Source organism: Lepisma saccharinum, chromosome 20 (genome assembly GCF_977018435.1).
Source record: "Lepisma saccharinum chromosome 20, izLepSacc3.1, whole genome shotgun sequence".
NCBI lineage: Eukaryota > Metazoa > Arthropoda > Insecta > Zygentoma > Lepismatidae > Lepisma > Lepisma saccharinum.
The window spans coordinates 43,443,712-43,471,132 of NC_139248.1; the positions used below are offsets into that span (position 1 = coordinate 43,443,712).

The 27,421-nt window shown below is 36.3% G+C and overlaps 1 protein-coding gene across 1 annotated transcript; it reads left to right on the forward strand.

Moving 5' to 3' along the window:
* Positions 1 to 3,001: 3,001 nt before the first annotated feature.
* On the forward strand, positions 3,002 to 25,834 carry LOC146003255 (phenazine biosynthesis-like domain-containing protein 2). Its single transcript, XM_083141441.1, has 7 exons — positions 3,002 to 3,060; positions 5,557 to 5,652; positions 10,639 to 10,837; positions 19,108 to 19,345; positions 20,190 to 20,356; positions 24,854 to 24,916; positions 25,662 to 25,834. Exons 2-7 carry the CDS (start codon positions 5,569 to 5,571, stop codon positions 25,778 to 25,780), a joined length of 870 nt encoding a protein of 289 aa, XP_082997567.1. The 5' UTR covers positions 3,002 to 3,060; positions 5,557 to 5,568; the 3' UTR covers positions 25,781 to 25,834.
* Positions 25,835 to 27,421: the final 1,587 nt, after the last annotated feature.

Consider the following 27,421-nt stretch of genomic DNA (forward strand, 5'->3'; position numbering starts at 1 on the left):
TGTATTGCAAATGCTTTATTGAAAGGATGGGTGTGTCTTTCCCATACTTTAAATTAACATTTCATAGTAGAATATTGGCATCTAAATGAAAGGGCCTGTTCAGCGCTCTCGCTGTAGGCACTAATATTTGGACTATATTTCATTAATCCTAGACAAACACGGAGTGCCTGTCTCTGTAAAATGTCTATTTTATCGGCCCAAGTATCAATCGTCCCACCATAAACGGGTGCTGAATACTCGAATAAAGAGCGATAGCAATTTTTGCAGAACAAAGTCATAATGGAAGGGTGTCCACCCCATTTCGTGTTCGCCAAGCCCTTTAGAAGATTGATTATTTGTTTTCCTTTTTCTAGCAGTTTGTTAATATGGACTTTCCAATCTAATTTTCTATCAAAGGAAACCCCCAGGTAAGTACAGGAAGATACCACCGGAGTCTGTAGTATATGTGTCAGATTGTTAGGGTGTCGGTTTGGTGTATAAGGGTTAAAGATTATAATGTTTGATTTCTCGGCAGAAAAGGATAAATCGCGAGATAATAATTGAACACGTAGAGTATGAATCAGGTTGCGCAATTCTAATATTCCTTGTGTGGTGTCTGATGTACTTTGATAAAAACAAAAATCGTCAGCATATTGAATGATGTTGTGAGTGGCCCTTGGTATTTGATGTATAATATATATAATATAATATATATTTGGTGTAAATGTTAAAGAGGAGGGGACTCAGAGGGGAGCCCTGTGGTATTCCGCTCCGAATCAGTCTCGGGCCCTTCACATCATTATGAAACCAGAAGACCAGAATACGTTCCTGATATAGATTCCAAGCTATTTTAGCCACAATCGGGCAAATGTTTATTGAATCAAGAAGACTGCATAATATTGAAATGTCAACGGAGTCATATGCTTTGGCGATGTCAGCAAATAAGCTGAAGCAAAATTGTCTCAGGAGTTGGCTATTTTGGTTAGCAACGGTGAGTGTAGCAATAGCATCCTGACTACCAAGACCGATGCGAAATCCTAATTGTGTGGATGGGAAAAATTGGCGTTTTTCTAGTGTCCAAACGATTCTATGTTGGAGGGTACGTTCGAATAGTTTAGCCATAACTGGTATCAAAACTATAGGTCGATAAGAAGAGGCTTGTATGATTGGTTTGTTTGGTTTTAAAATAGGTATCACAATATGTTGGGTCCAGCCACGTGGTATTTTTCCTCTGCGATATACATAATTATAAATCACAGCAAGAATTTCGAACCCTTGAACTGGTAAGTGCTTTAGAATTTCATAGGTAATACCATCGTAGCCAGGTGCCGTGGATTTGATTTTACGAAGGATATTTTTTAGTTCTTTGACTGAAATAGCTGGGAAGTCATCAGTAAATTCGGTATGTTCATGGTCATGAAAGGGGGAAGGCATAGGAACGGATTGGGAGGGGGGTGAGAAGTTCCATAAAATCTGATTCCCAGGAAGTATCAATTGGACGTGGATGGGAGACATGGAGATGTCGGAGAGAATTGAATTTCCGCCAAATTATACTAATTGGCACGTTAAGGTCAAGGGACTGACAAAATGATTTCCATGCCTGACATTTAGCTCTGATATATGTTTTTTTTTCGCTATCGCCTGGGCATTCTTTAGTTCTCGCCCAGATATCCGGCATAGGATATCTGGCGTATAATTTTGCTAATATTTTCTTTCTTTTTTTTATTGCGGCACAGGTTGGGTTTCACCAATAGAGTTTTGGAAAACGGTCAAAAGAGTAAAATTTTTGTCTCGTTCCGCTGTCATCGAGTGCGATTGTTAGCATTTGCAAGAATTGGGTATATGTAATGGTCCGTACTGAAGCCGAATCATCACTATAATATAAATAGAGGAAAGAAGTGCGGAAATTTTCCCAGTTTATGGAATCACGTTTCCAGCGATGAACCGGAGGTACAGTTGTGCTTGTAATCAATAAATTAGCCGGTAAAGAAAGGAAAATTGGGGTATGATCACTCCCTCTTAAATCTATGTCCTTAAACCAAACCAATTGAGGTTATTGAATATATGTGGTGATACTAAAGTGAGGTCTATACTCGTCGGGCTGGATCCGTTATGAGGATAATGTGTGGGGGAACCATCATTCAGAATAATAAGGTTATTTTCAGTGACCCAATTTTCTATTGTGGTTCCCAGCCTATCCGCCCGAGAGTTACCCCAGATGTGATTATGTGCATTAAAATCTCCTGTTATCAAATATGGACCCGGAATGATGGTAAAAAGTTCGTTCAAAGCTGAGAGTGGGATATTCTGAGAAAGAGGGTGTGGTGGAAGGTACATAGATATAAGCGTAAATAAATAATGAGCATATTTAATTCGGGCGGCAGCTATTTCACCTTGGTATTTTTTTAATATTGGGAGAGAATGTGGAATGTTAATTACGGAATGGGGTATATTTTCATGGACATATACAGCAACTCCCCGTTGATTTTGGTCAGAGGGAGGGCCGTACATTATGTAGTGGGGTAACCGATAGTTCTCATGATGAGTACCTTTCACCTCCTGTAGACAGATAAGTTGTGGACGGTAATCCGCCAGCAGATCTTGAATTTCGCATTTACGTGCCGATAGAGTGCGCACGTTCCATTGTAGAATAACAGGCAAGGACATGTTTTTAGGATAGGGGAGGAGAGGTGTTAGGGATAAATGTGAAAGATATCGGGGCGCATTAACGACCCGATATAATAGACAAGAAGTGCGACGTAAGTTCTTGTATTCTTCTAATTATTTTCTCCTGTTCGTGTATTTCTGATATATTAACTGCAGAGGCCCATAGATCCGGGATAAGATCAAGTAGAGAACGATATATTAATCGCTGTTCGGGAGATAATGTGTCTCTGGCACCATATGTCCGCATAGAGGGTAAAGTGTTATCGGAACGAGAGTCTGTTAGGTCTTGTTGACCTTGAACTTTCTCGTCCGTACGAATCGTGATACTTTCTGGTATACTCTTGGGTGGGATTCTCCCAAGTGCACCAGCTCCTGTACTACGAGGCAGAGGAAAGGCTCGGGATCCTATTTGGGGTGAGGGATGGAAAATATCATCATCTGAGGCACTGGTAGAAGAGTCCGAGGTGTCAGAAGTTTTCTTACTGTTTTTCTTCTTACGTCTTCATGTGAAGGGCGCACCAGAGGTGTACAGTCCTGGGTAGAGTTAGCTTTATTGTTTGTAGGAGGTTCTTGTCTCCGGATGTTGGAATAAGTGTTTCTTCTTGTAGGGGCCGGTGATCCCCCAAAAGAGATACCTGCTGCCAGGATAGGTAAGGTTGGGTATGTATGTGGATCGTGTAGTTATCGTAATACCTCCGCCTTTCTGAGAGGGGCTACATATGTACCCCATATTTTGTGGCTAGCCTCAAAGTAAGAAATATTTTCTATTGCCATACGAGTATGTATGGCATTAGCTTCCCTCCTAGCTGGACAATTCTTATCTAGAGCATTGCGTTGTTCTTTGCAATTTATGCATTGGGGTGGTTTGTTGCAAGATTCCCCATGCTTTGGGGATCCACATTGTGGGCAATTTTCTTTCGATTTACACTGATTTGCACCATGAAACAGTCTGTAACAGCATTTGCACTGCAAGACAGGTCTACTACGAGGTTGTACGTCCTTGATTTCGTGATTTAATATAATCTTTTCTGGAAGTCTGTTTCCGCGAAGAATGATACACACTACAGTGGAATCTCTGAGTGTGAAATTCGCATCAGAATTCCAAATTTTCTTTTGTTGTCGTTTGGCACTTATTGCCTGTATGGGGCCAGCATCAATTCCTTCCAGAATATCTGTTTCTGTTAAGTCTAGGGCCACGCCAAAAATTAAACCCTCTCTTTGAACTAGCGATTGGGGTACGCGGGCCAGTACGGCCAGTTGTGTGTGTAATGTTCGGTCTTTAACGAAAGTGTTGGCTGCTTGTGCACTAGCAAATGTGACTCTCACACGGTTTCGTCCACATTGCTGTACTAGATCGACTGGAATTTCGTTTTTACGAAAGAAATTGACCAAACTTCCCCCATTTAGTTTGCCAATATTCTTATCCACTCCTTCCAATAAAACAATATATGGACCCGAATGATCCCTAGAATAAGTAAAGTTAGGTATACCAGATGTGGGTGATTTAACTACTTTTTCCTGGCCTACTTTATTGTTTTCCTCTCTTTGCCTTTTGGGAACACGTTTGCTTTTGTGATCCATCATGTCAATTTCTTCTCGATCATTTTTATCTGCCCAGTCATTCTGGTTTTCCACTACGTCAGCCAAAGCCAACATAGCATTTGCTGCGTTAAGTTCATTACTATTTTCTTCCATGTTAGGACGATCTAATTGTTTCCAGGTATCGTTTTTAAACAACTAGAATTATGTCTGTCACAACACAATCGGAGCACTCGATAGTCACACTTTTTTACGCTTTTTCGCGTTCAGAACCTGTCACGTATGTATTTATCGAATCCTGAACCTTTCACTTCTAATAACTAACTTTCAAGTCCACAATTAATAAAAATCTTCACATTACTTTCACACTTTCAACCACCGATCCTATATGCTTCATGCACTACCCTATATCTCTATATTGTCGTCATCAAATCCGTAATCCAAACACACTTACGACAACAGGCACAATAAACAAAACATAGACATTGAAACTAGTTCACAGTACACATTATTTGAACTATTAAATCGTTGCACCTTACTGGCCACCAATTTTTGTGCTGTTGCCGTCGTTCATCAACTATGCGTGTACTGTTATTAATTGAATAATGTATTTCAGAATTCACGAATTCCAAGCACATTAACATAATACAACTTATCATAGATTCGAAACAAACGTTATTCAACAGCAACTTGAAAATTAACATTTTAAGTTTAAAATACATCATAATTATATCTGTTCATTTAAACAATGAATAAAAGCAAAAAATTAACTTGTGCTGTCAGATAGATCAGTCACAATATGCAAAGCACAGTTCATGAATACCAGCATCTTCCTTCATGATTATTAATTTCCATTTTTCCAAATAAGGTTTAATTAATGTTGAACATCATTAACGAAAGCAACAGGGTAGATGCTAGGCTCTGTCATTTAGTGGTTGGTCTGGCACACGTTTAACCTACATTCTGTTTTGGGAATCTGTGGAATAAGGCCGCACAAAATGTTAGAAATGGGAGAAAGCGAGTGGACTGAGTAAATCAGAGCGTGCTGCTGCAAACGGCTAGTAGCTGCGGCCTCTTTTCCCCACTTCACCTCTCAAGCGTTCATTGATCGAACACTCTCGAGTCACACTACTTGCGCAGAGACTAGTTTTTGTTCGCTTGCTTCATATTCCCGGGACTGAGTACAAAGATATTAAATTGTACCTAAAATTGATTTTTTTTTGTTTCCTATTATCATCCTCCTCGATTTTAACCTACAAATATAGAAATGTTATTAAAATTGGTACAAATTACTGTGAATTATATTACGTGGACAAGAAAAATTTAACAGGTGTATTAGTATTATTTATAGAACCATAATTTTCTTTCCAGATCCCATCAATTATGTCCCTATCAATATACACTGCGGATGCTTTCTCCAAATCTCCGTTCGCTGGAAATCCAGCTGCTGTTTGCTTACTTGAGGAGGTGAGTAACGCTCAAGCAAATAGGTATGCTTAACCGGCAGGAAACCCAGATGATAAGTGGATCAGGTTTCTCACATGAGGGGAGGATCAGGATTACACGAATCCGAAACTATCCATTCTAATACATAACTATTTCATATCTTAGGATTGATTCAGATCTAAACATGAACCAACTATCAGGTCACATGTCCCTCATGCTCCACTCACGGTCACGGGGTACCCACACTAGCACTCGAGTTTAACTCCGGTATGATCATCGTCAGTCTGGTGTTGACAGCGTACATCTATTTTTCTGGTAGTACAAAGCACCTACCGATTGTGCTAACTACAATGTTTAAAATTTTTGACGACAGACTTGGCTGTTATGGCATTGGAAGTAAAAGGTAATGACGAAAAAATTTACGATAACGGAAGCGACTTTAGGTTCATCCAATTAGTGCAAGCCGCAAGAGAGAAGGCGAGTTTCATACCCTCCCCTCGGCTTGTGGACAACGGGAGCAAATTTTACAAGAATTTCCGAATGTCACTTGCAAGTATTCAAAGCACACTGAAGAACATTGAGCCTTTAATGAAGAAAGAAAACACAAAATTCCATGAGGCCATATAATTCTTTTTTATTACTATCCTTGAAGCATACAAAGTAATAAAAAGAAAATAACTACATCATTTACAAGTAACTTGAAAGTGTTGAAAAATATCAAAGGAACTATTCTGCTTTCCAAAAGTATTACAAATATATTGTAGGATTTTCGTCACATAGAAAGACTCTCAGTGTTAAATCATAAGCAACAAAATCTAAAAGTTCTAAAATTTGATACAGGAAAGTTTACTGATGAAAGAATTAAGAAAAATTACCAAATTAAACTGTCAAATAGATTTGATATTTTGCAGGATTTAAATGATGATGAAAATATAAATGAAATAGACGTAAATAAGAATTGGGAGCACATACGTAATGCAAGAGAATCAGCAGCTAAAGAAAGTATAGGATACTATAAACCGAGAAAAAGTAAGCCATGGTTTGATAATGAATGTCATAATCTAATAGAAATAAGAAATGAGGCTAGACTTAGGTGGTTAAATAACTCTGATGATACAAATCTAAACAATTATAATAGAATAAAGCGAGAAGTTAACCGAACGTTTAGAAGTAAAAAAAGAGATTACTTGAAAAGCAAAATTAACGAAATTGAAACAAACAGCAAAAATAAAAATATCAGAGATTTATATAAAGGTGTAAATGAGTTTAGAAAGGGGTGGCAACCTAAAGTAAACTTGATAAAAGATAAAGACGGTGATTTTCTTGCTGACCCAAGCGATATTCTAAATAGATGGAAGAACTACTTTAATGACCTTTTAAATGTCCATGTAGGAGATAAATCAGTAGTGAATGAAGTACACACAGCAGAACCTTTAGTTCCAGAACCTAACTTGACTGAAGTTAAAGATGCTATTAAAAGGCTAAAGAATAACAAAGCACCTGGCATTGATTTAATACCAGCTGAGTTAATTAAATATGGTGGAAATTCATTAATATGTCAAATTCATAAATTAATTTGTTTAATATGGAATAAAGAAGAAATCCCTCAACAGTGGAAAGAATCCATAATTGTCCCTGTGTTTAAAAAAAATGATAAAATGAACTGCAATAATTACCGTGGAATTTCTCTACTCTCAACAACATATAAAATATTATCTAACATTCTTTTAACAAGACTAACACCATATGCTAATGAAATTATAGGTGATTATCAATGTGGATTTAAACGTAACAGATCAACTACAGATCAAATTTTTCACATCAGACAGACACTTGAAAAAAAGTGGGAATATAATCAAAATGTCCATCAACTATTCATTGATTTCAAAAAAGCATATGATTCGGTCAAAAGAGATAAATTATATAATATATTAGTAGAGTTTGGAATACCTAAGAAGCTTGTTAGTATGATAAAAATATGCACCAGTGAAACAGAAAGTAAAATTCGTGTGGGTATTAATATGTCTGACAAATTTACAATTCATGATGGGTTAAAACAAGGAGATGCATTATCTCCATTGCTCTTTAATTTTGCCTTAGAATATGCTGTTAGGAAGGTAAAAGAAACTAAAGAAGGACTAAAATTAAATGGTGTGACTCAGTTGTTAGCATGTGCAGATGATGTAGACTTACTGGGGGATGATGTGAATACAATTAAGAATAATGCTAAAATATTTTTCAAAACTGCTAAAGAGATAGGTTTGGAAGTTAACAAAGAGAAAACTAAATATATGCTTACAGGCCGAAACCAAGTGTTAGGTAATAATCAAAATCTAATTATTGATAACAACTCGTTTGAACCAGTTTCCAAATTCAAATACTTAGGAGTAATATTAACAAATGAAAATTATATTAAAGAGGAAATAAAAAGTAGGCTTAATTCAGGAAATGCATGTTACTTCTCTCTTCATAAACTTTTGTCTTCTCGTTTAATATCTAAGAAACTAAAAGTTAAAATATACAAAACAGTAATTTTGCCTGTAGTATTATATGGATGTGAAACTTGGTCCCTTACATTGAAAGAGGAACATAAATTGAGAGTATTTGAGAATAAAATCCTTAGGAAAATCTTTGGACCTAAAAGGGATGAGGAGACAGGTGAGTGGAGAAGGTTACATAATTTAGAACTACATAATTTGTATTCATGTCCAGATATTATTAGAATAATTAAATCAAGAAGACTTAGGTGGGCAGGCCATGTGGCACGAATGGGAGAGGAAAGAGGAGTATACAGGATTCTTGTTGGGAAACCTGATGGTAAGAGACCTGTAGGAAGGCCAAGACGAAGATGGAGGGACAACGTTGAGATGGACCTAAGGGAAATCGGTAGGGATGGAAAAGAGTATATAGATCTTGCTGAAGATAGGGAAAGATGGAAGGCCTGTGTTGCTGCAGCCATGAACCTTCGGGTTTAAGAAGGCTAGAGAGTTAGTTAGTTAGTTAGGATTTTCGTAGTTGTACTCATGACGAAGTTCGCTTCCGTGAAATATTCTTCCCATTTGATCGTGACCAGGAAGTGGATCCTGATCTGAGCGCTACTTGAGCGCTGGTAGTTGTGGTGGTACTCTCAGTTTGAAAACATGAAAATTACATTAATAAAAATCTTTAAGCTACAATTTTGATTGAGTTTCGGTTTTATGTCCATTTTAAGCGCATTAAGGTTATTCGGGGCTGGACCTGTAGTTTAAATGGAATCCAAACCTCTTGTGCCTCCACCTGGACCCATTGATTACAAGGTGACGACATTACCACTATAAGGGCCTCCCCGATGGCCCAGTGGTAGCGCCGTCGCCTTGTAATCAAGGGGTCCCGGGTTCGATACCCGGTGGAGGCTCACAGTGGTTCGGATCCCACTTTAAACTGTAGGTCTAGTACCGATTAGCCTTACTGTGCATAAAGTGGACTTAAAATACCATCTCCATCAATCACTCAATCAAGGTATTACCATTATGCCATCGGAAGTCCCTTTTAAGCTACAATTAGATTGTTAACTATATCAGAAGAACAATTTCACTCACGTTAATAATATTAAGATAAGTAATTAATGTAACTAATCTTGTTTGCTGTTCATTATATTGGAAATAATATGAACAGTAGGGAAGTCACTATAAATAGGGAATGCTTCTGTAAATTTATTTCTCTTTCTTGATATTTATAAATGAAAAGTTAGCTACAAGTTACCGATTTGAAGACTAAAATTCGTAAACGCTGTAAGTGCCACAATAATTCAAACACCGTTCTCTACGTTAAACTGTAAAATGTGCCATGCTTTATAATGTGGTAAACGTGAAAAGTGGCTGGTAGCCTTCTAAGTAGTTCAAAGAGCGTGTAAAGAGGTCACTAGTGTGAACGTTCTTACGGGCTGATGTGCGGAACGATGCGATTTCCCAACACTTTCGCATTTGGCACTTACAACATTTACCACTTTTAATCCTCATTTATTGTTGCTGCTTGGTTCTGGTTAGGATGTCCTGAATGTTTATACGCTGATGCCAACTGAAACCTACGTGCGTGTATTAAATAGTGTATTTTATTATCTTTAGTTATTCTACGTATGTCTGTTTATTAACTATGACCAGGAAGTGGATTTGTATGTGAATACATTTCTTCATTTGATGCTAAAACGAATGTTAATTTGTATTATCTTTGCGAATCGTGGTGCTTGAGCAAGAAAAATGCCATTTTTACATGGTTTACATATATTAGTTTTTAGCACATATTTAATTTATTTGTACATATATTTTCCATATTTTCAAACATTTCTCGACATGTATGCCGTATTCGTATCACTCCAAATTCCAATATTGTGTTCAGTGACAAAGGTTTTCCGTTCATCTGTATTCTGTTCATAATTTCAATGACAATCATAAAAGAAGCACAAAAAATAATATTGAACTACCAAAGTTCAGAAAATAATATGACAATAAATAATGAATTAAAATAAAAATTAACCCATCCATTATTATGTTAATTACGTAGGAAGAAATGTTAGCTTCACAGAGGATGATTGGAATAGTAAATGTAACTACGTATAAATTTGTTTTTATCTTTTCTAAGATTTCTTATTAAAATTGAAGCATAGGTATGTAAGGTGACATGAGACAGAAAAGTTATAAGTTATTTAGTTACTAGTATTCATATTAAAATGATTCTTGTCCAGTGCTGCTTTGAGTCTCTACTGACTTTCCCTATAGCTACGCGTTAACAATGTACTTAGCAAAGAATGTTCTATATTGTATAGTTTTTTACTTTACGTTTCTCAATTGGTTTATGGATGATGAAACTGAAAGCAAATGTATCCCTTCGTGGTATTCTAACCAGCACAAGAGGCTACCACAAAATAGTAGAACGTTAGTATACTATTATGAAAATTAATTAATATATTTAGAATTATGCCTTTAAGGATTATTGAAATTAAATATATGAGAGAACCACTTTCAATTTTAGGATATTTCAGATAAACTGAAACAACAAATTGCATCTGAAATGAACTTATCAGAGACAGCATTCGTCACAAAATCCAATCCTCTTGATAATTTCCAATCAGCTGGCAGATTTGGTTTGAGATGGTTTACGCCAGCCAATGAGGTTTCCATATGTGGACATGCAACCCTGGCTACTGCTGCTGTTCTATACCAGTGTATCGGTCAGTATAAGAGGTTTGTTATGATAAATAGATGTAGGATATCAGCTGCCAAAATTGGTCAGTAAACAAAAGAAAATAAAATGGACAAATCGATCATCAGAAACTAAAAACTTTTGTCTCAGGTTTGAGATAAAATGAAAAAAATATAGGGGAATTTATACTGTCCCTGATTTATTACGAAGCAAAGAACCACTCATATTGCTTAATTACTTCAGAAGATCGAGACACATTTCTTTAAACAAGATATTAGATCTAAAAGAGTATCTTTTATGTGAATGAAAACATGACTTCTTATCTCTATCTAAGCAATCGTAGAATTATTTGATAAAACTATAGTGTAAATCACCAACCCTGAGACCTTCTGTAAACAAACGGTCTCACCGATTCGATGTATCACTCCGCGTCAGCTGATTCATGACCGAAATCATCTGCTGTTATACTCATAGTTCGCCGCACCTATTCATTTTATGTAAGAGCCTCTGAATGTGAGAACTCGATCTCAAAACATCAGACGAATATGCAGCCGCATACATTGTTACTCTCCCGGTCATTATCTCTTTCATAACCCTTAAAACTGCAGACACTGACACACCACTGCACTTGGATACGAACTTAACCACTTCATTTACTGGTTTCTCAGGATACCACTGACAGAACGTTACATAAATATTGAGTAGAATATGTTTCTCACCCCTTTTCAAAGGCTGTCCTTGCTGGTGTTTTGAAAACAAGCTCGGAAACACGGAGACTTTCCCGCACGCATAGAACACGGCATGTTATTTTTCTAAGGATAAGTCAGGCAATATTACTAAGTTGCACTATTTTCTTGCTGTTCACATGATTATTTTTAGAAAATAACCAATGTTATAAAATATCATTATGTACACAAATCTCTAAGCTCATTGAAAGTTACAATGCATATTACTACAAAATGTTCACACTTATCTTGCCTTGCCATGACACCAAGTTATTTTACGAAGTGCACTATATTTGGCGGAACAAAAATAGTTATTAGGATGCTTGTCAAAGTTTCCAACCGCAATAAATTTACTAACTTTTTGTCTTGTTTTGATCATCATCAATATATTTATTGGACTTACAGCAATGCATATGGCTGTTTATGCCCATTATATATTTTATTTACATAAGATACAATTTACATAAAATCTACAAACAAATTTCAAATACACTCCTATCTACGTATATCATCCTTAGAAATATACATTACCATGTTATATCATTTTGTCTAAAAAAAATGCAAGTAAAATATATTCAATTCACATGCAAGAAAGAAGCCAAATTTATGGGAAATGATTACTGGTGCAAAGAGTTAACCATAAAGGTGAAGCAATAAGTAAAAAAAGAAAGAGCATTGGGTTTAAAGTGAGACGTCATTTGCGGCAGCGTATCCCATGCTCAGGGACGTCGTTAGGGGGGGGCCTGGGGGGGCTTTGGCCCCGGCAGTTGTAACTCTGGCCCCCGCAAACAAAATTTTGATCGATTAAAAATTATCCTAAATTAATACTACATATTATTTTCTGGTAAATTTGTAGCAGAGTTGGAAACACTGTTCCGAAGAAAATCTTCGGAAGCAAATGTAGGACAGCAAAATTCCACCCTTTCCTTGCTTACCAGATTATAACCAAGGTCATAAAATCTGCCTGCTTAGAGGTTATTACCCTTGCCCTAAGTTCCTGGAAACCAGAGATCCGACCCTTTTGTTGCAAATGACCCTTCCAATACAGATGGAATCAAAGACTCCGCCGTGGCCGAGCGGTCAACAGTAGGTGGTCGAGCGACATAGGCTATGGAGAGAGTTCTCCAGTACTGACATTGTTCTGAGATTTAAAATTGCTCTATGCATCAGCTTCAGAGCCACAGATTAGCTTTGTGTTCTTGCTTGCGAGGAAGGTCTGCTATCAGGTTCCTACGGTCACTGTGTATTTGTTCGTGTGTGGGAAGAGTTCTAGCGTTGTTGTGCATTTCCATCTTGAATGGATAAATTAATCAAAACCGGATATTTTAAAACTATCTCAAAACATGTGGAAGATGACGGCAATGAAGAGGGTGTTGGTCCAAGTTCTGACGTTCCAAAGTTAGCCAAAACAAGTGAATGTACTAATGTCAAAACAATTACTGATCTTGGGGTATAGATAATCCTAGGCAACCACTTTTGCAAAACTATCCAAATACTACGTTCGGAAAGCTAAAGCGGTCATTTCAAAAACACTGGTTTGCATCTGCGCCGTGGCTAGAATATAGTGTGGAACTTGACGCATGCTTTTGTTTTCCATGCCGTAAATTTGGCACAGATTCAGGATATGCAGAATCAAGTTTCAGGAAAATAGGGATTCGCAACTGGAAGAAACCATGTGAAAAAATTAAGGAAAACGAGGAACGTCCTATCATCTAAAATGCATGGAACTGTGGGCGAATTACAAAGTGAGTACCAATCAGTTTTGTAAAACAATTATATGTGTGTGTGTGTGTGTTCGTAGTTTAACTTAAATAATGAAATATGTATATGTCTGTATATCGAGTGTTCAAATTGAAAAAATGCTGAGGAGAAAAGTCATATCAGCTTCCCTTTTCAAATTTTGAGATTTGTACCTAAAACATACGGACTGATGGTTCAAAGTAAATAACAGAAATTTTCCAATTAATGTACAAGAGTTCAGTAATCACAGATGTCGTCTCAGTGAACTTTTATTTCATATCAGAATTATTTTTCTTAGAGGAAGGCAAATTAATCAGGAAATATTTTCTCATCAAATACATATTGTAATTTGCAAAGCAACAACAGTATTAATTTTAATGTAAAATTCAGTACAGAAACTGACAATTTATATGCTGATATTAATGTAATATTTACTTGAAGTTGAAAGAAATGATTACGTCAAATTCTTAGCAATAGCAAAATATGATCGAGAATATTTAAGAGGAAAATTCTTTACCTGGTCAGGAGTTAAATTAAAAATTTCAATTTGAACACTGGATGTACTTTGATTTTCATTTCCTGATTTTACATTACTTTACTGACACTTCTAGCTAATGTCAAAGATATGCAACGGTGATACAAGAAAGTAACGCATGGACAGTAACAAAAAAAGCGCCTGCCTCTCCAGGCGAGGACATCGCGTAGCGGTAATGTCGTCACCATATAATTAAGAGGTCCTGGCCTTGGTTCGATATCTAGTGGACGCACATAGTGGTTTGGATCCAACTTTAAACTGTACGTCCAGTCCCGATTGGCCTATCTGTGCATGAAGAGGACTTAATACAAAAACTCACGGACTCGAACTTAGATCGATTTGGGACAAAATCGTAATTCGGTAGCTAACGTGCTCAGCCACTGAGGCGGCTAGAATTCAATAGGTTTTCATTTTGGCTATTTTACCTTTTTTCCTACCTATTAGGTTAATTTTTACAAGTCGATGTGAATGGATGAATGATGGACGGATGGAAAGGTGATGGGAGCATAGACAAACAGGATGAGTCACCAATGGCTGGTGGAGGTTTGAACATGGGATCTCTGATTCCGTAGCCCTTTACGCTTACCACTCCGCCACGAACACTGGAATAAATTAAATAAGTAGTGCCATTGTTTAGAATGGATGTCGGGGTGAGTGGAAGCCTAGCTAATAACAATGTACACTAATGCATTGTTGGCATTGCTAGCAGATGTTAACGGTCTACTGATACCTCACACAACGGAGAAATAATCTTTACCTATATTTGCATTGTTTTAAAAAATATATATAGCACTGACGAACGAAGGAACAAAGCTAATCTTTATGGTGTAGAGCAGGAATTTCCAAACTTTTTCGTTTCGCCGCGCCATTAGTGTTTCAAGATTTTTTCACGGTGTCCAAATCAGAATGTAGGCCTATCTAATGCTTGCTTTGATTGATTGATTGATTGAATTGATGTTTTAAGTCCATTTCATGCACAATAAGGGTAATCGGAACTGGACCTACAGTTTAAAGTGGGATCCGAACCACTATGTGCCTGCACCGGGTAACGAACCCGTGACCCCTTTATTACAAGGTGGTGACTCTAACACTACGCCACCGGGGAGGCCCTATCTAACACTTGTAACGCTCTGTTAGTGTGCATAGGTTGCTTTCCTTAAGTTAAAAAATAAACATATATTTCAAATTCCGAAACATGGAATAAATAAGAACATGTATTTGGAACAATCATATCAATGACTGAATTTCAGTGAAAATATTGGAACATCTTGCAGCGGCCCCGTACGCCTACCAGGGCGCCCCAGGGCACACTTTGGGAACCACTGGTCTAGAGATTACAATTTCTGTAAAACTGAGTCCGAGGTTTGAATCCTGAAAGAGATATTATTTTCTTTCACTATTACAATAACTGATCCCATTGTCGTCATAATCAAAAATAGTTTAAAGTCCATTTTATGCTCAAATAGATTAATTGGAACTGGATTTATAATTTAAATTTGACTCCGACCCATTGTGCAATGCGTCTCCATCGGGACTTGAACCTGTCACTCTTTGGTTATAAGGCAACGTGGTAAACCACACCGAGGAGGTCCGCCGTGGTAAACGTGACGTTATAATAAATATGCAATATAAAGCAAAAACATGAATTTATTCTTAAGAATGTTAAAAAAACAACAACAACAAGAAACAGAACATTTGAGTCGCGAATAATATTCTGCATATTACATATCATAATTGTGATGGCGATTTGTGAGTTTTCCTTCATTAATTGCCATTCATGATCGTCAACATTGCGATTAACTAAAAGTAACAGAAAAGCGGCACAACATTTAAAAAAATATAATATACGTAGAATAAAAAAAAATAGGTGTGAAACTGAAAAAGAAAGGTAATAACAAGTTGATATTTACTACCTATTTTTTGTGCTTTTTGAAGTTGTCAAATTTTGTCATTTTTGGCGCCAATTTACCTGTCTATTTAGCATGCTTTGTGGCTATTATAAACCCACTCCCTACTGATAACACGAACTCAAGACAGAAATAAACAAGTGTGAATACACCTACTTCAGTGTCTTTGTGCATGATACTTGCACAAACCATCAACGTTGTTTTGGGAGAATGCAGGGTGCAAGTTAAGAGGTGCACAATTTTCGAAATTGCCGCAAAAAAAGTGGCACGCATCTATTTTTCCTACTACATCTCGAGGCACTGGTGTACACATGGGGGAGCTGATGCGGCTATAACTCTCCCGAAATTTCTGTCTTTGAGCAACTTTCAAAAGGAAGTTTAAAAGTGGTTAATTATGAAATATGTTATACTGTCTCTCCCCCTTCCCTCTGAAAAAAAACCTGCACACGTTAGTGTCTAGAGGAGAGTTACAAATCACTCGCATAATTTAAAGTGCTGTTTGCGCTGGAATACTACTAAATGTGCTAGAATTTAAATTTGACAATAATTTCAATGTTAAAAGCGTCTTTATTATTATTATTATTAATGTTTTTATAACGTCCTATTATTGTTATAATTACGTCCCTGCCTAAATTCACAGCCAGAAATAAGATTGATTGATTGATTGAGTTGTTTTAAGTCCACTTTGTGCACAGTAAGGTTAATCGGGACTGGACCTACAGTTTCAAGTGGGATCCGAACCACTATGTGCCTCCACCTGGTATCGAACCCGGGACCCCTTAATTACAAGGGAACGACGGTACCACTGCGCCATCGGGAAGGCCCAGAGATTAGAATAAAACGCGATCTTCTTACTTCAGGAAAGCAACATCTTTACAGGCGGCCCTAAGACCAGCACAAAGCTTGAATGGAGACAATACAACAAGCTTGTTCAACAAATGTTGGCGAGATGGTTGCGGACAACCAAAGGCGGCACTGCGTCCCAAATACTCTCTGAACTGCCCGTCATAAAATGTTCCTGCGAGACCTATTTCTAATCTGTGGTCGTCACTGTATGACTAGACCCCTTTGTGTCGAACCTGACAAATTGCAGGAAGCGGTCTTTCTTGCTTTAAGGGATTAAGGGAAGGAAATGGCATTCAAATGGCAGGGAAGACTTATCCCTGGGTTGAGTTATTGTACCCCTGCTGTTTCAGTGCACCGTTTCTGTAAGGCAATACGCAAATACGGTTAAATTTTCCCTTTCCCAGTAAACCTTTGTTTTTGATTCATTTTGTTCATTCTGCTAGATTTTGCTTCTATCCAGGGTGCCAAGTACCAGAACAGTCCAATGACCTCGCTGCCTTCGAGCAAGCAATAACTTTAGTGAGGAGGTAGGAGGGCTTGGGGAGGGAGGAGGGGCAGATGCAAGAGGACGAAGAAAATGTAGCAGTTTACTTACATGATGACTCGTGAAAGTATTTGTTATTGCCTGTTTGAAAGAATGAAAGGTATGAAATTAGTAATATTTTTCTTGTTCGCTTCGCTTTCAATATAAGCGTTTCTAATAAGTAACAAGTTATAATGGTTACCCCCAAAAAACTGTGTATATGTGTGCGTGTGCGTGTATGTAATATGATTTGTTAATGATGACGTACTGGATACCAAATAATGAAAACAGTAAAGTAATGTGCTCCCCTGTGCTTTTCGCTATGCCATGAAAGCGTATAGGGGTGTGTAGTTAGGGCTCCACACTTTCTTGATCACGGCCGAAGGTGGAGGTGATGTGATCAATCAGCACCACGTCCCTGGCCTCGTTTACCTGCCAGAGTTTCCTCCATGTACCCACTTTATACGTACGACGCTGGGTGGGCACCGGATCCGCTCGAACAGGTGAAAAAAAATCCCGGTATCCTCCAGAATGAATAGGAAAGATCCTACACAGAATAATTTATCAGTTTAGCACTTCCAAAGAGGATATAGTTTCGATAAAAAAGAAGAGGTTGTCATTGAGACAAGCAGAAAGTAAAATACATGAAGGAAAACTGTAAAGTAATAGTTTAATAGTAATTACATAAATTGATTTGCTTCCTGAAAATTGTTGAACTCTAATTTTTATTTGACCTCCAGTATTCACATATACGTATATTATATACACTTCTTAGTAGTTTAATATACCAATGCACTATATATGTAGCAATATTATAATGTAATATAATATTATATATATATATATATATATATATATATATATATCTGTGGTGTGTGTGTGTGTGTGTGTGTACATTACACACACAGAGTTTATTTACCTTTACTGTCTGGAAATATTTACATAGGAACAAATTTCAGATTTGGCCCCCCCGAACTGATTAACCTAGCTACGTCCCTGCCCATGCTACAAATTGGCCATTGTTTTACTTTATGTAATGAATCCTGTAACAACGCTGGATTTTCGTGTGGATTATTTTACTTCTATGAGTTTGCAATGCTTTCTGTATGCACGTGGTTTTGTTTACAGAAGGTCTCAGGGTTTGTGATTTGAACTTTAAAGTGTGTTCTTATAAAACTTTCATGTACAGATCTTCCCAGTTGTGTGTACTGTAATTGATGGTTAAAACCCAGAGTTCTACCTAAAGACAACAACATGAAATGGGTTGTGACAGAGAATTAGATTGTGTGAATGTAACTGAGCGATGAGGCATGTATTCATGGAGGACCTACTTCATTATCACTATGTGCTTTATAGCTATAACTAAATCTCCAAATGTTAGTCATACAAAAATTGAGTAAATGTTCACGTCTTTGAATAATTAACTTGAATGCGATTTCTTTTAAGTTCGGTTACAGCAATTAAGTTACTTTCAAGCGATTATTTCAGAGTTCCTTTTTCCAACACTGGAAATCTACGCATGACTGGAGTAGATCAATTTATCACACTGTAGCCGTTTGTCTTCTCCGAAAAAGAAAACTCCTAATGTTTGTTATACCTGAATGGACCAAATGATACCTATTTGCTCATGGTTTAATAATATTTTGCTTACAGGTAGATTGCTGATCGTATGTTATTAATTAGAATGCTTCGTGTCTGTAGTTCCAGTTCCAGAAACCTAAATCTCCAGGAGGACATAGCCGCCAAAAGTAGCGTACATTGTTATAGGAAATATATAATAGAATACAGTATAGAGTACAAAAGAATTGAAAAGTCTATTAATGAGTTCTCTTTCAGTCCTATGCGTCGCTCTTACACGACTCTTGTCACAAAATGAAAATGTAACAGGAAAGTATTGATACAGTGCCATGATGATGTTTATTGCATCAGGCTTCGTACCACAGCTACCGTCATTGCTCTGGACAGAATTTCTTATAACTAAACGTGACCCTGCTTATCAAAGTTTTCTTTTTATCTCCGTAGGGAACTCGAATTACAAACTGGAATTCGACACCAAGAGCGGAGTCCTGACGACCCGCAAGGACGAAGCCGGCAGAGTGGTTATTTCTCTCCCTTGTTACCCCCCGGTGGGCCTAGGAAAGGACGAAGCCAAAGTTGAGAAGCTGGTCAAAGCAACTGTTCACGGTCTCCCGGTGCAAGAAGTCAAGTTCTCAGAAGGAATAGGATATCTCCTCGTACGGCTGAAGGACTCTTGTTCAAGGTATTTTTCAGATTGGTTTGCTTTGTTATCACTCAGATTTCAACACAGCAGAAGCTCAAGTTACAGAAGATGGACAAGTTGATACAGTAAGAGTAGGCACAATTATTTTTAGGTATTATTAGGTAGTCCTTTTGCTTTATTCTTCAATCAAGAGTCTATAAAAATATGAAACTAGTTGAACAGTGTGAAAATATGCACACGAATAAAAATGATATTTGCTTTTAAGACAGATTGATTCTGTGGTTTACTATGAAATGTTGTTGCAAACATTCGGGTTGCTCCGAAGGGAGGTTTGAAAAAGGTCAGCATCGGCATTAACATAAATGAACCGGAAGACGAAAGAGAAGGGTGAATGGAGGAGTAGGGATAATTTTTGCGAGAGCCTTTAATTTGTTGTTGTATCTGTCACGTAATGGTCCTGACCCCACCGTGGCGACAATCCAAGGTACGGTGGAAGCATCATGTGCACCAAACTTCAAAATTGGCATTTTGTAGATACCATAAAAATACGTTATGGGGCTTCGAAACTAATTTTAAACAATGAGCGTATGTTTAATTACAAAGGAATATGAAAGGTACATGAGCAAAACTCAGCACACTATTTATAACACTTTAAAAATATCTAAATTTGGAGAAGGAATTTTCTGAAGTCACTCTCCATCTGAATTTAGTTCAATTGCAACACTAACTCTACTTTTGATAGAGCTTTGGCAAGTCCTTGATGTACAGTACAAAATAGATAGCACTGCAAGTAGCTGAGGCAAGTGGAGATGGAGTACAATTACGTTACACAAAAAACATAATTTGTCTGGAAGTTGTTGTAATCTTTTCTTTTCTATTTCAGGCAAGAATTCGCCGAATTCAAACCAAACTTCGATCTGATGTTCAATTCCGATGGGACAGGGAAAATAATAGTACTAATAGTCACGTGTAAAGACAGCGAGGGTTCCTACGATTTTGTTTCACGTTGTTTTGCTCCCTGGGTAGGAACACTAGAAGATCCTGTTTGTGGTAGGTCTCACAAACCTAATAATTTTCCCTGAAACATTTATAAAATGCTCGCTGTTGCAATTTTTCCATTGCAGACATGCATATTTACACATACAAACACACACGCACACACGCACACATACCAAACCTGACTCACTACACCTAGTTGAAAAAGTAGTATAATGTCTATAGTTCCTTGTAATTTCTTGTTTTAGCGAGTCAATCAGGCCACTTGCCCACACGAGGAAGCAAAGAATTTTACGTGCATTACAAATTCAGCTTAGGTTTCATAGCAAAACAAGATATGTCCACATATAACTATTTAGTCCCCATAAATGAAATGCGTATGAAATCCATGCTTAAATGTATTTCTCCCTGGGCTGCATTTTATACATTGTTCTCGAGGAGTAGAACATGCATACATGGTGTTCAAAATGTCCTTGGTGTGTGTTTCTTTGTGTCCACATTTTGTTTTTGTTTTTCATTCATTTTCGAAACTCTTGTGTCCGCTACATGGGTTGAGCTTATAGAACGAAACTCACAGAACTTCTACGGCTTAACTTGAACTATAAATATCCAATTAAAGGGTTGAAATATACCGTGCTATTTAATTGAAGTGCAGGGGCAGAAAAGAAAGGGAAAGTCGTCAATATTGTGAACACCGTAACTACCGTATGTTTGGAAACTGGGATGAATCCCTCAGAAATGTCTCACAAAATCATTCTTCGGGGTTCATATGGGAGAGTTTAAATCAGGGGTTTCCAACTGGCGGCCCGCGGGCCGCATGCGGCCCCCGTTGTCTTTTTCTGCGGCCCGCGAAGCCAGTTTGCAAAATACATTAATTTTATTTATTTTTATTAAAATACGTTATTTTTTTACTGAAGGAACGGATGCTCTGTGAAGAAAGACAATATCACAGGTAGAATTGATTTTGCAGTCAATAATGATAATCAGAAGAATCTAAAGTGACGTAACTTTCTCTTCACACCATGCATTCCATCCCTTCGCTATGTGGAATGAACTCGCTTGCTTCCGCGAAGGCTTCACTCTTTGTGTTTAGAAACAAACTGCAGACAGGCGCTATAGAGATCTGTTTTACTACGCACGAAGTACGAAAAGATTTCTAGTGTTCCAACTCGGATTGTACTGTGACTGATTGTTAAAGTTTCTGCAAATATCGAAATGTTGAATTGCGTGATTTGCAAGGCGATGTGTTCCTTCAAACTAGGCAAGAAAAGGGGCCAAAGTTTTTCAAATACCTTTCAAAGGAATGCTTTCCAAACCTTCGTAGTTTTGGGCAAAGAATGACATAGATGTTCGGCAACACATACACGTGTGAAAGTGTTTTTAGTTCAATGAAGTTCATCAAGAACCGCTACAGAAGCAGACTGGCAGATTCTTCACTGCTTCACCTTCTGAGACTTTCAAATACAACTTTAAGAAAAGAAGCAGATCGGGCTCAATTTTCACATTGAACACTTACTATGAAGGATTCTTATTTGTATGGTGTCTCTTTAATTTCTTTCAATTCATTAATAAGTATTGGATTTTTGTGAAATAAATTGTAATTATACAATTTTGATTTGTAATTCCATTGTTTTATTGCCTCATTTTAGAAATTTAGGTCATGCGAAAGTACTACATTTTCAGTTCAGTACAATTTTTGTAATTTTTAACCCCCCCCCCCAAAAAAAAAATGCGGCCCGCCTATCAACTGCTGGATATAATTTTGGCCCTCGGACCTTTTGAAGTTGGAAACCACTGGTTTAAATCACTAATGAAGGTAAATCTCGAGTATCTTTGCCAGACAGATGTTTGTAAAGTGATGTTCAAGATGTTCAAGTTGTTTTCAAAATGTATGACGGAAGTGGAAAACTCTTCGTTACTAATGAAAAGGAGAGATAGTGATAAATTGTACACAGATAGACATAATTTTTCCAATTTAATTTTTTTTAAATGTAAGAAAAGTGTCATTCAAATTTCAAACCAAAATTAATGGTTGACAGTTAATATGTGTGGAAATAACAAGCTAAGTTCTTTATTGATCTAAAAATATTTTATTAATTTGAGAAGTGAAAAGTTGTTTACTTATGTCTAATGTATCAAGTAAATATTTGATCTTGTTTTGAAAGTTCTTTCTAAATGTTTTTCTTTTAAAGTAAGCCTCCTCTTTATGTTTGTGCCTAATCTAGAATGAAGAAAATTTGAAATACTAGCACAAAATAAAATGTTGAGTGAGCTCAATGTGACGCCCGTGACAAGAAGCATTGTAACATCCACAACACTACAAAAATATATTTGAAAAGAAACTGCCATGGTTCCATAGATTTTATAGAACATTGCTATGCACCAAAAAACATCAGTTTTATGCAAGGACCTGACTTTTTCGCTCTTCGAAGAAATCTTCCAAATAAGTTGACACCTCATTTGATTCAACTTCTGTCAGAACATTTTTAATGAAAAAATATCAGCTAATGAAAGACAAACCTTCATGAATAAAATGTTCATATTTATAACACAACAACTTTCAAATTTACCTCAGAGCATGTCTCAAAGCATGAGACTGTGCCTCCGTCCTCACACAGCCTTAGCCTCCGATCTCTATTTAAGCCTCTGGTCTCACACGATAAGCTTGGTCTCGTGACTCTCAGCCTCCAGAGGCAGGAATCACTGATCATTCCAGAGAGTGGCGTAGGAACATATTTGATTGCTTGTTGGACTACCAGGTTAAATCCATATATAATATGTGACATTCTGGTTTGAACAACACACTAATAGATCCTTGTTTTGTGTCTATAAAGTAAAGTTTGCAAAAAAATTTGCACTTCCAAACACTATCTATATAGCAATATATATATATATATATATATATATTGTTTCAATGGCTTTATATCTTTTTCATACATAGAAGTTGCGTAACAGGGCGGATACCTGTAAGATAGTAGATATGACTTCACTTTTTAGTGCATAATGCTACATTTCACCATCTCTTCATGCATTTATTCTACGTTTTGCCATTTTGTAAAAGCTGGTCTAAACCTTCGTCTAGACCATTCTCCGTTCTGGGTAAGCTACTACACATAATACAAATTATGAAAAACTAAATATGCTGACCAAGGCAGTAAAAGCAAAGCAGTATTTTATTAAAAACATAAACTAAACGTAACGTTTCAACCTTCTAGCAAGGTCTGCATCAGACTCTGTATCAAGTACAAAAGTAACAAGATACACAAAAAGGGCATTATATGTACACAAACATTACTCCCTCCAGACTATTAGAAAGTTGTTAGGAACTTTCTAGCAAGTGGCTTTAACTTGCCAACTGTACTTTCACCTAAAAGGCTAAACATAATTACTTTCATATGGAATGTGGTTTGACTTTCTATCTCACGCTCTTTTTCCTGCACATTCTATATGAAAGTAATTATGTTTAGCCTTTTAGGTGAAAGTACAGTTGGCAAGTTAAAGCCACCTGCTAGAAAGTTCCTAACAACTTTCTAATAGTCTGGAGGGAGTTATGTTTGTGTGTATATATAATGCCCTTTTTGTGTATCTTGTTACTTTTGTACTTGATACAGAGTCTGATGAAGACCTTGCTAGAAGGTTGAAACGCTACGTTTAGTTTATGTTTTTAATAAAATAAATTATTGCCTCGGTCAGCATATTTAGTTTTTCATAATCATGGAAACAAGGCTTAATGGTGTTATAACATAATACAACTGTCTTGCGTATTTTGGACATCTTTAATAATACGTACAGACCCTGTAAAACACCATAAAAGATTATTCCAACGCATAATTTTAGATTCTGGCTAGTTTTGATACTATTGGCACCGTCGTCTTGTGGTGTGTGTGTGAACAAGGTGGTATTCTATGCCGAGTTTCCTACTTATATTCTTAATAACATAATCAAATTTCAGTTAGATAGTATTCGAACTAAATACTCAACGTAAACTGCGTTAGACCGAAAGAAATTAAGTGCAAAATACAGGAAACAGTTTTTTCTTTCTTCATATTCTCACCACATAATCTAAAGAATAAATGTTTACACAGATATCAAAATTCCAAAAATTAGAGTTGAGCTGGCGAACAATTTAAACTTTATGACTAAAATTTTTCCCTAACTCTGAAATCTTTTTCATAAACGAGATTTGTAAAAGTTACTAAAAACATATAATAAGCATACATTTCAGTAGACTAACTACATGATGTGAAAAATGATTATGAAGAACAGTTATGTAACCTTGGACATTCAGCCATCTGGTGAATCGAATAGAAAAGTATCTAAGGATATAATAATAATAACAGTAATAAAATAATTCGTAATAAAATTGTTTTAATAGTTCATAAAATTGTTATTGTACAATAGTAATAACTATTATAATAATAACAATATTTTTTATAATTTCTACTATTCAAGTTTTATCAATGACCTGACACAGTTACAATAATTTCTGGTGGCGCCCATCATGTTCAGATACATTCAAGCTTAGCGGTCTCTTGATTGTTGTCGTTTCAGGTTCGGCGCACGCGGTTCTAGCTCCTTATTGGTCGAAGGAGCATGGTAAAGACATTATGTTAGGTACGTACGTAGAATAAAATTTTATAAATACGATATACTTACATAAATTGATGATAATCATAATCACAGTTTTATAATCTAGAGATCGTTTTATTGAAATGTATTTGTAATGTTTACGTCGGAGAATAATAGTTTTACCAATTTTTTCAGGTACTATGGGTTTTGTGTAGTATGATTATAAATATTTTAAATATTATAGACACTAGAATAAATTCTTTGAAGTATTATTAAAAAATCAGATTATTACCTTTTCAATACCAATATTTCGTAAATGTGTTTTATTTTTTTTATTTTTCTCTTCCTACAACATATTATCAGTTTTGTTGTTTCATTGCCAAATCTTTGTTCTGGGACACCAATTCTGAAATTCACCATCTAATTAAAATGAGGTTACAATTGGTGTTCATAATTAGTTTATCTTGTTTTTATATTTTTCTTATTTATCGTTAATTTTGTGACACTTTTGCCTACTTTTGAAGAGAGAGACATTCTTTGACATCCATTGCACAAACCAAGATTTATTTAATGATAGAAAAATTTACACGTTGATAATAAAAAAAACATTCCTTTAATGAAAAGAATGGTAAAGAATCAGTTACTTACATATTAAAACACAAGTAAATACAAAATCACTTACAGATTTGAAAAATAGAAATGCTACCAAATTCATATAGAACATCACAAAAAGAATTGAATAATTCTAACTGGACATTATCGATTATTCTGTCTTGTTTCATCCCAACAGCCCGTCAGTGTTCTAGCCGTGGAGGGGAGATCCTTGTGAAAATGGCTGAGGACGGGAGGGTGGAGATCAGTGGCCACGCAGCTGTGGTTCTCAAAGGGCAAATAAACGTGCAGCAATAGAAGCTGTTAATTACCTCATTTCTATTTTGAAGCAATAAAATATGTGACTGGAAACTCTTTCTTATATTTTATCATCAAAACTGTCTTACCTCGAATAAGTTGCAGTCTTGGTCTTCTGCATTAACTATTGTAATAGGTAATACATTATTTTTATATTCTCTGGTGCTCCAATCCAGTGGCGTACGCAAGGGGGGGGGGGTTACGGGGTTTAAACCCCCCCCTTGAGCTTTTAAAATATTATGAAAAATGCTGTGGAAAAAATAAAAATGACCAATTTATCACTGTCAAGGACCTGCGACAGTACTACTACTACTACTACTACTACTACTAATAATAATAATAATAATAACATAATTTGAATTATTATTCCCATGCAGCACGGAGAAAAAGACAGCATTCCAAACACGCGTCTTAGAGTGAATGCCTTGAAAATAAACACGAATTCTTGAAAATAATGTATAAGGGCAACTATGATTTTAAAGAGAAAAAAGTTGTTTTGTATCTCTGCTGCAACAATGTTCAATGATCATTTATTTTTTTGTGTGAACAATGAGCATTAACTAAAGAAAGTTCTTGGTTCGTTGAAAGCGGCTAATGTATAGACAAAGGCTAGGCCGACAAGAATAACTCAGTCACCAGTCCACCTTCCCGCGGCACGTTTGATTTTCTGAATTCAAACTACAATAAGCTTAATTATTGTAAAATGTTTTGTTGGTAATAACAGTGAGACAATCCAGATGTGAATTATCGGGGATATTTATGCGGCGACAAAGCCGGAAAAATTACAACCAATTCCGGGAATCGAATCCGGATCTCCTGCATGGTTGTCAGATGCCCTACTGACCAGACCCCCGCAGCTTCTTGGATGAGTTCCGTAATTTCATTATTTCAATTTTTTTTAATATATTTTCTTGTTTTTATGGATTTTCTTCACACTTAAAATGTCTCATCTCGTTAGGTAGACAATTATTTCGTAAGAAAGAAAAAATGCTCTAGAATTTGTTAAAAATCGAATTACTAGAAATTAATTTCGTTTTATTGCTTTCATAAATACTATATTTATGTAGATCTCTACTACTTAATAGTAGTAGTGGTATTAGTAGTATTATTAGTAGTAATTCAACTAATTAATTAATTATAAGTATTATTAATTAATTATGAGTATTATGATTTAATTAAAGTATAATAAAACAATGGTAATGTGAATTTGGAGAAAGTTTTAGATATAACCCCCCCCCCCTTGATGAAATCCTGCGTACGCTACTGCTCCAATCAAATATAGGGGCAAAAAAACCTGATGATTTTTTAAAATGATATAACACAGTAAATAAAAAGAGTTCGTATTATTTCATGTGCTAGCTTTACAGCCATATGTACACCATTATTAGTGAGAAAATAAAATTATGATTTACACCAACATTAAGTGCGGAAAATAACATCTTACAAATGAGAAAAGAGAAATTTCAGCGACCGACTCCAGCAGTGTGTGGACCAAAATGTACGCCATTTACAAGATGTTATCTTCCACACTTAATGTTGTTGTAAATCAAAATTTTAATTTTGCAATAATAATGGCATGCATATACCTACCTGTATGGCTAGCACATTAATGAAGACAAACTCTTTTCATTTTCTGTGTCA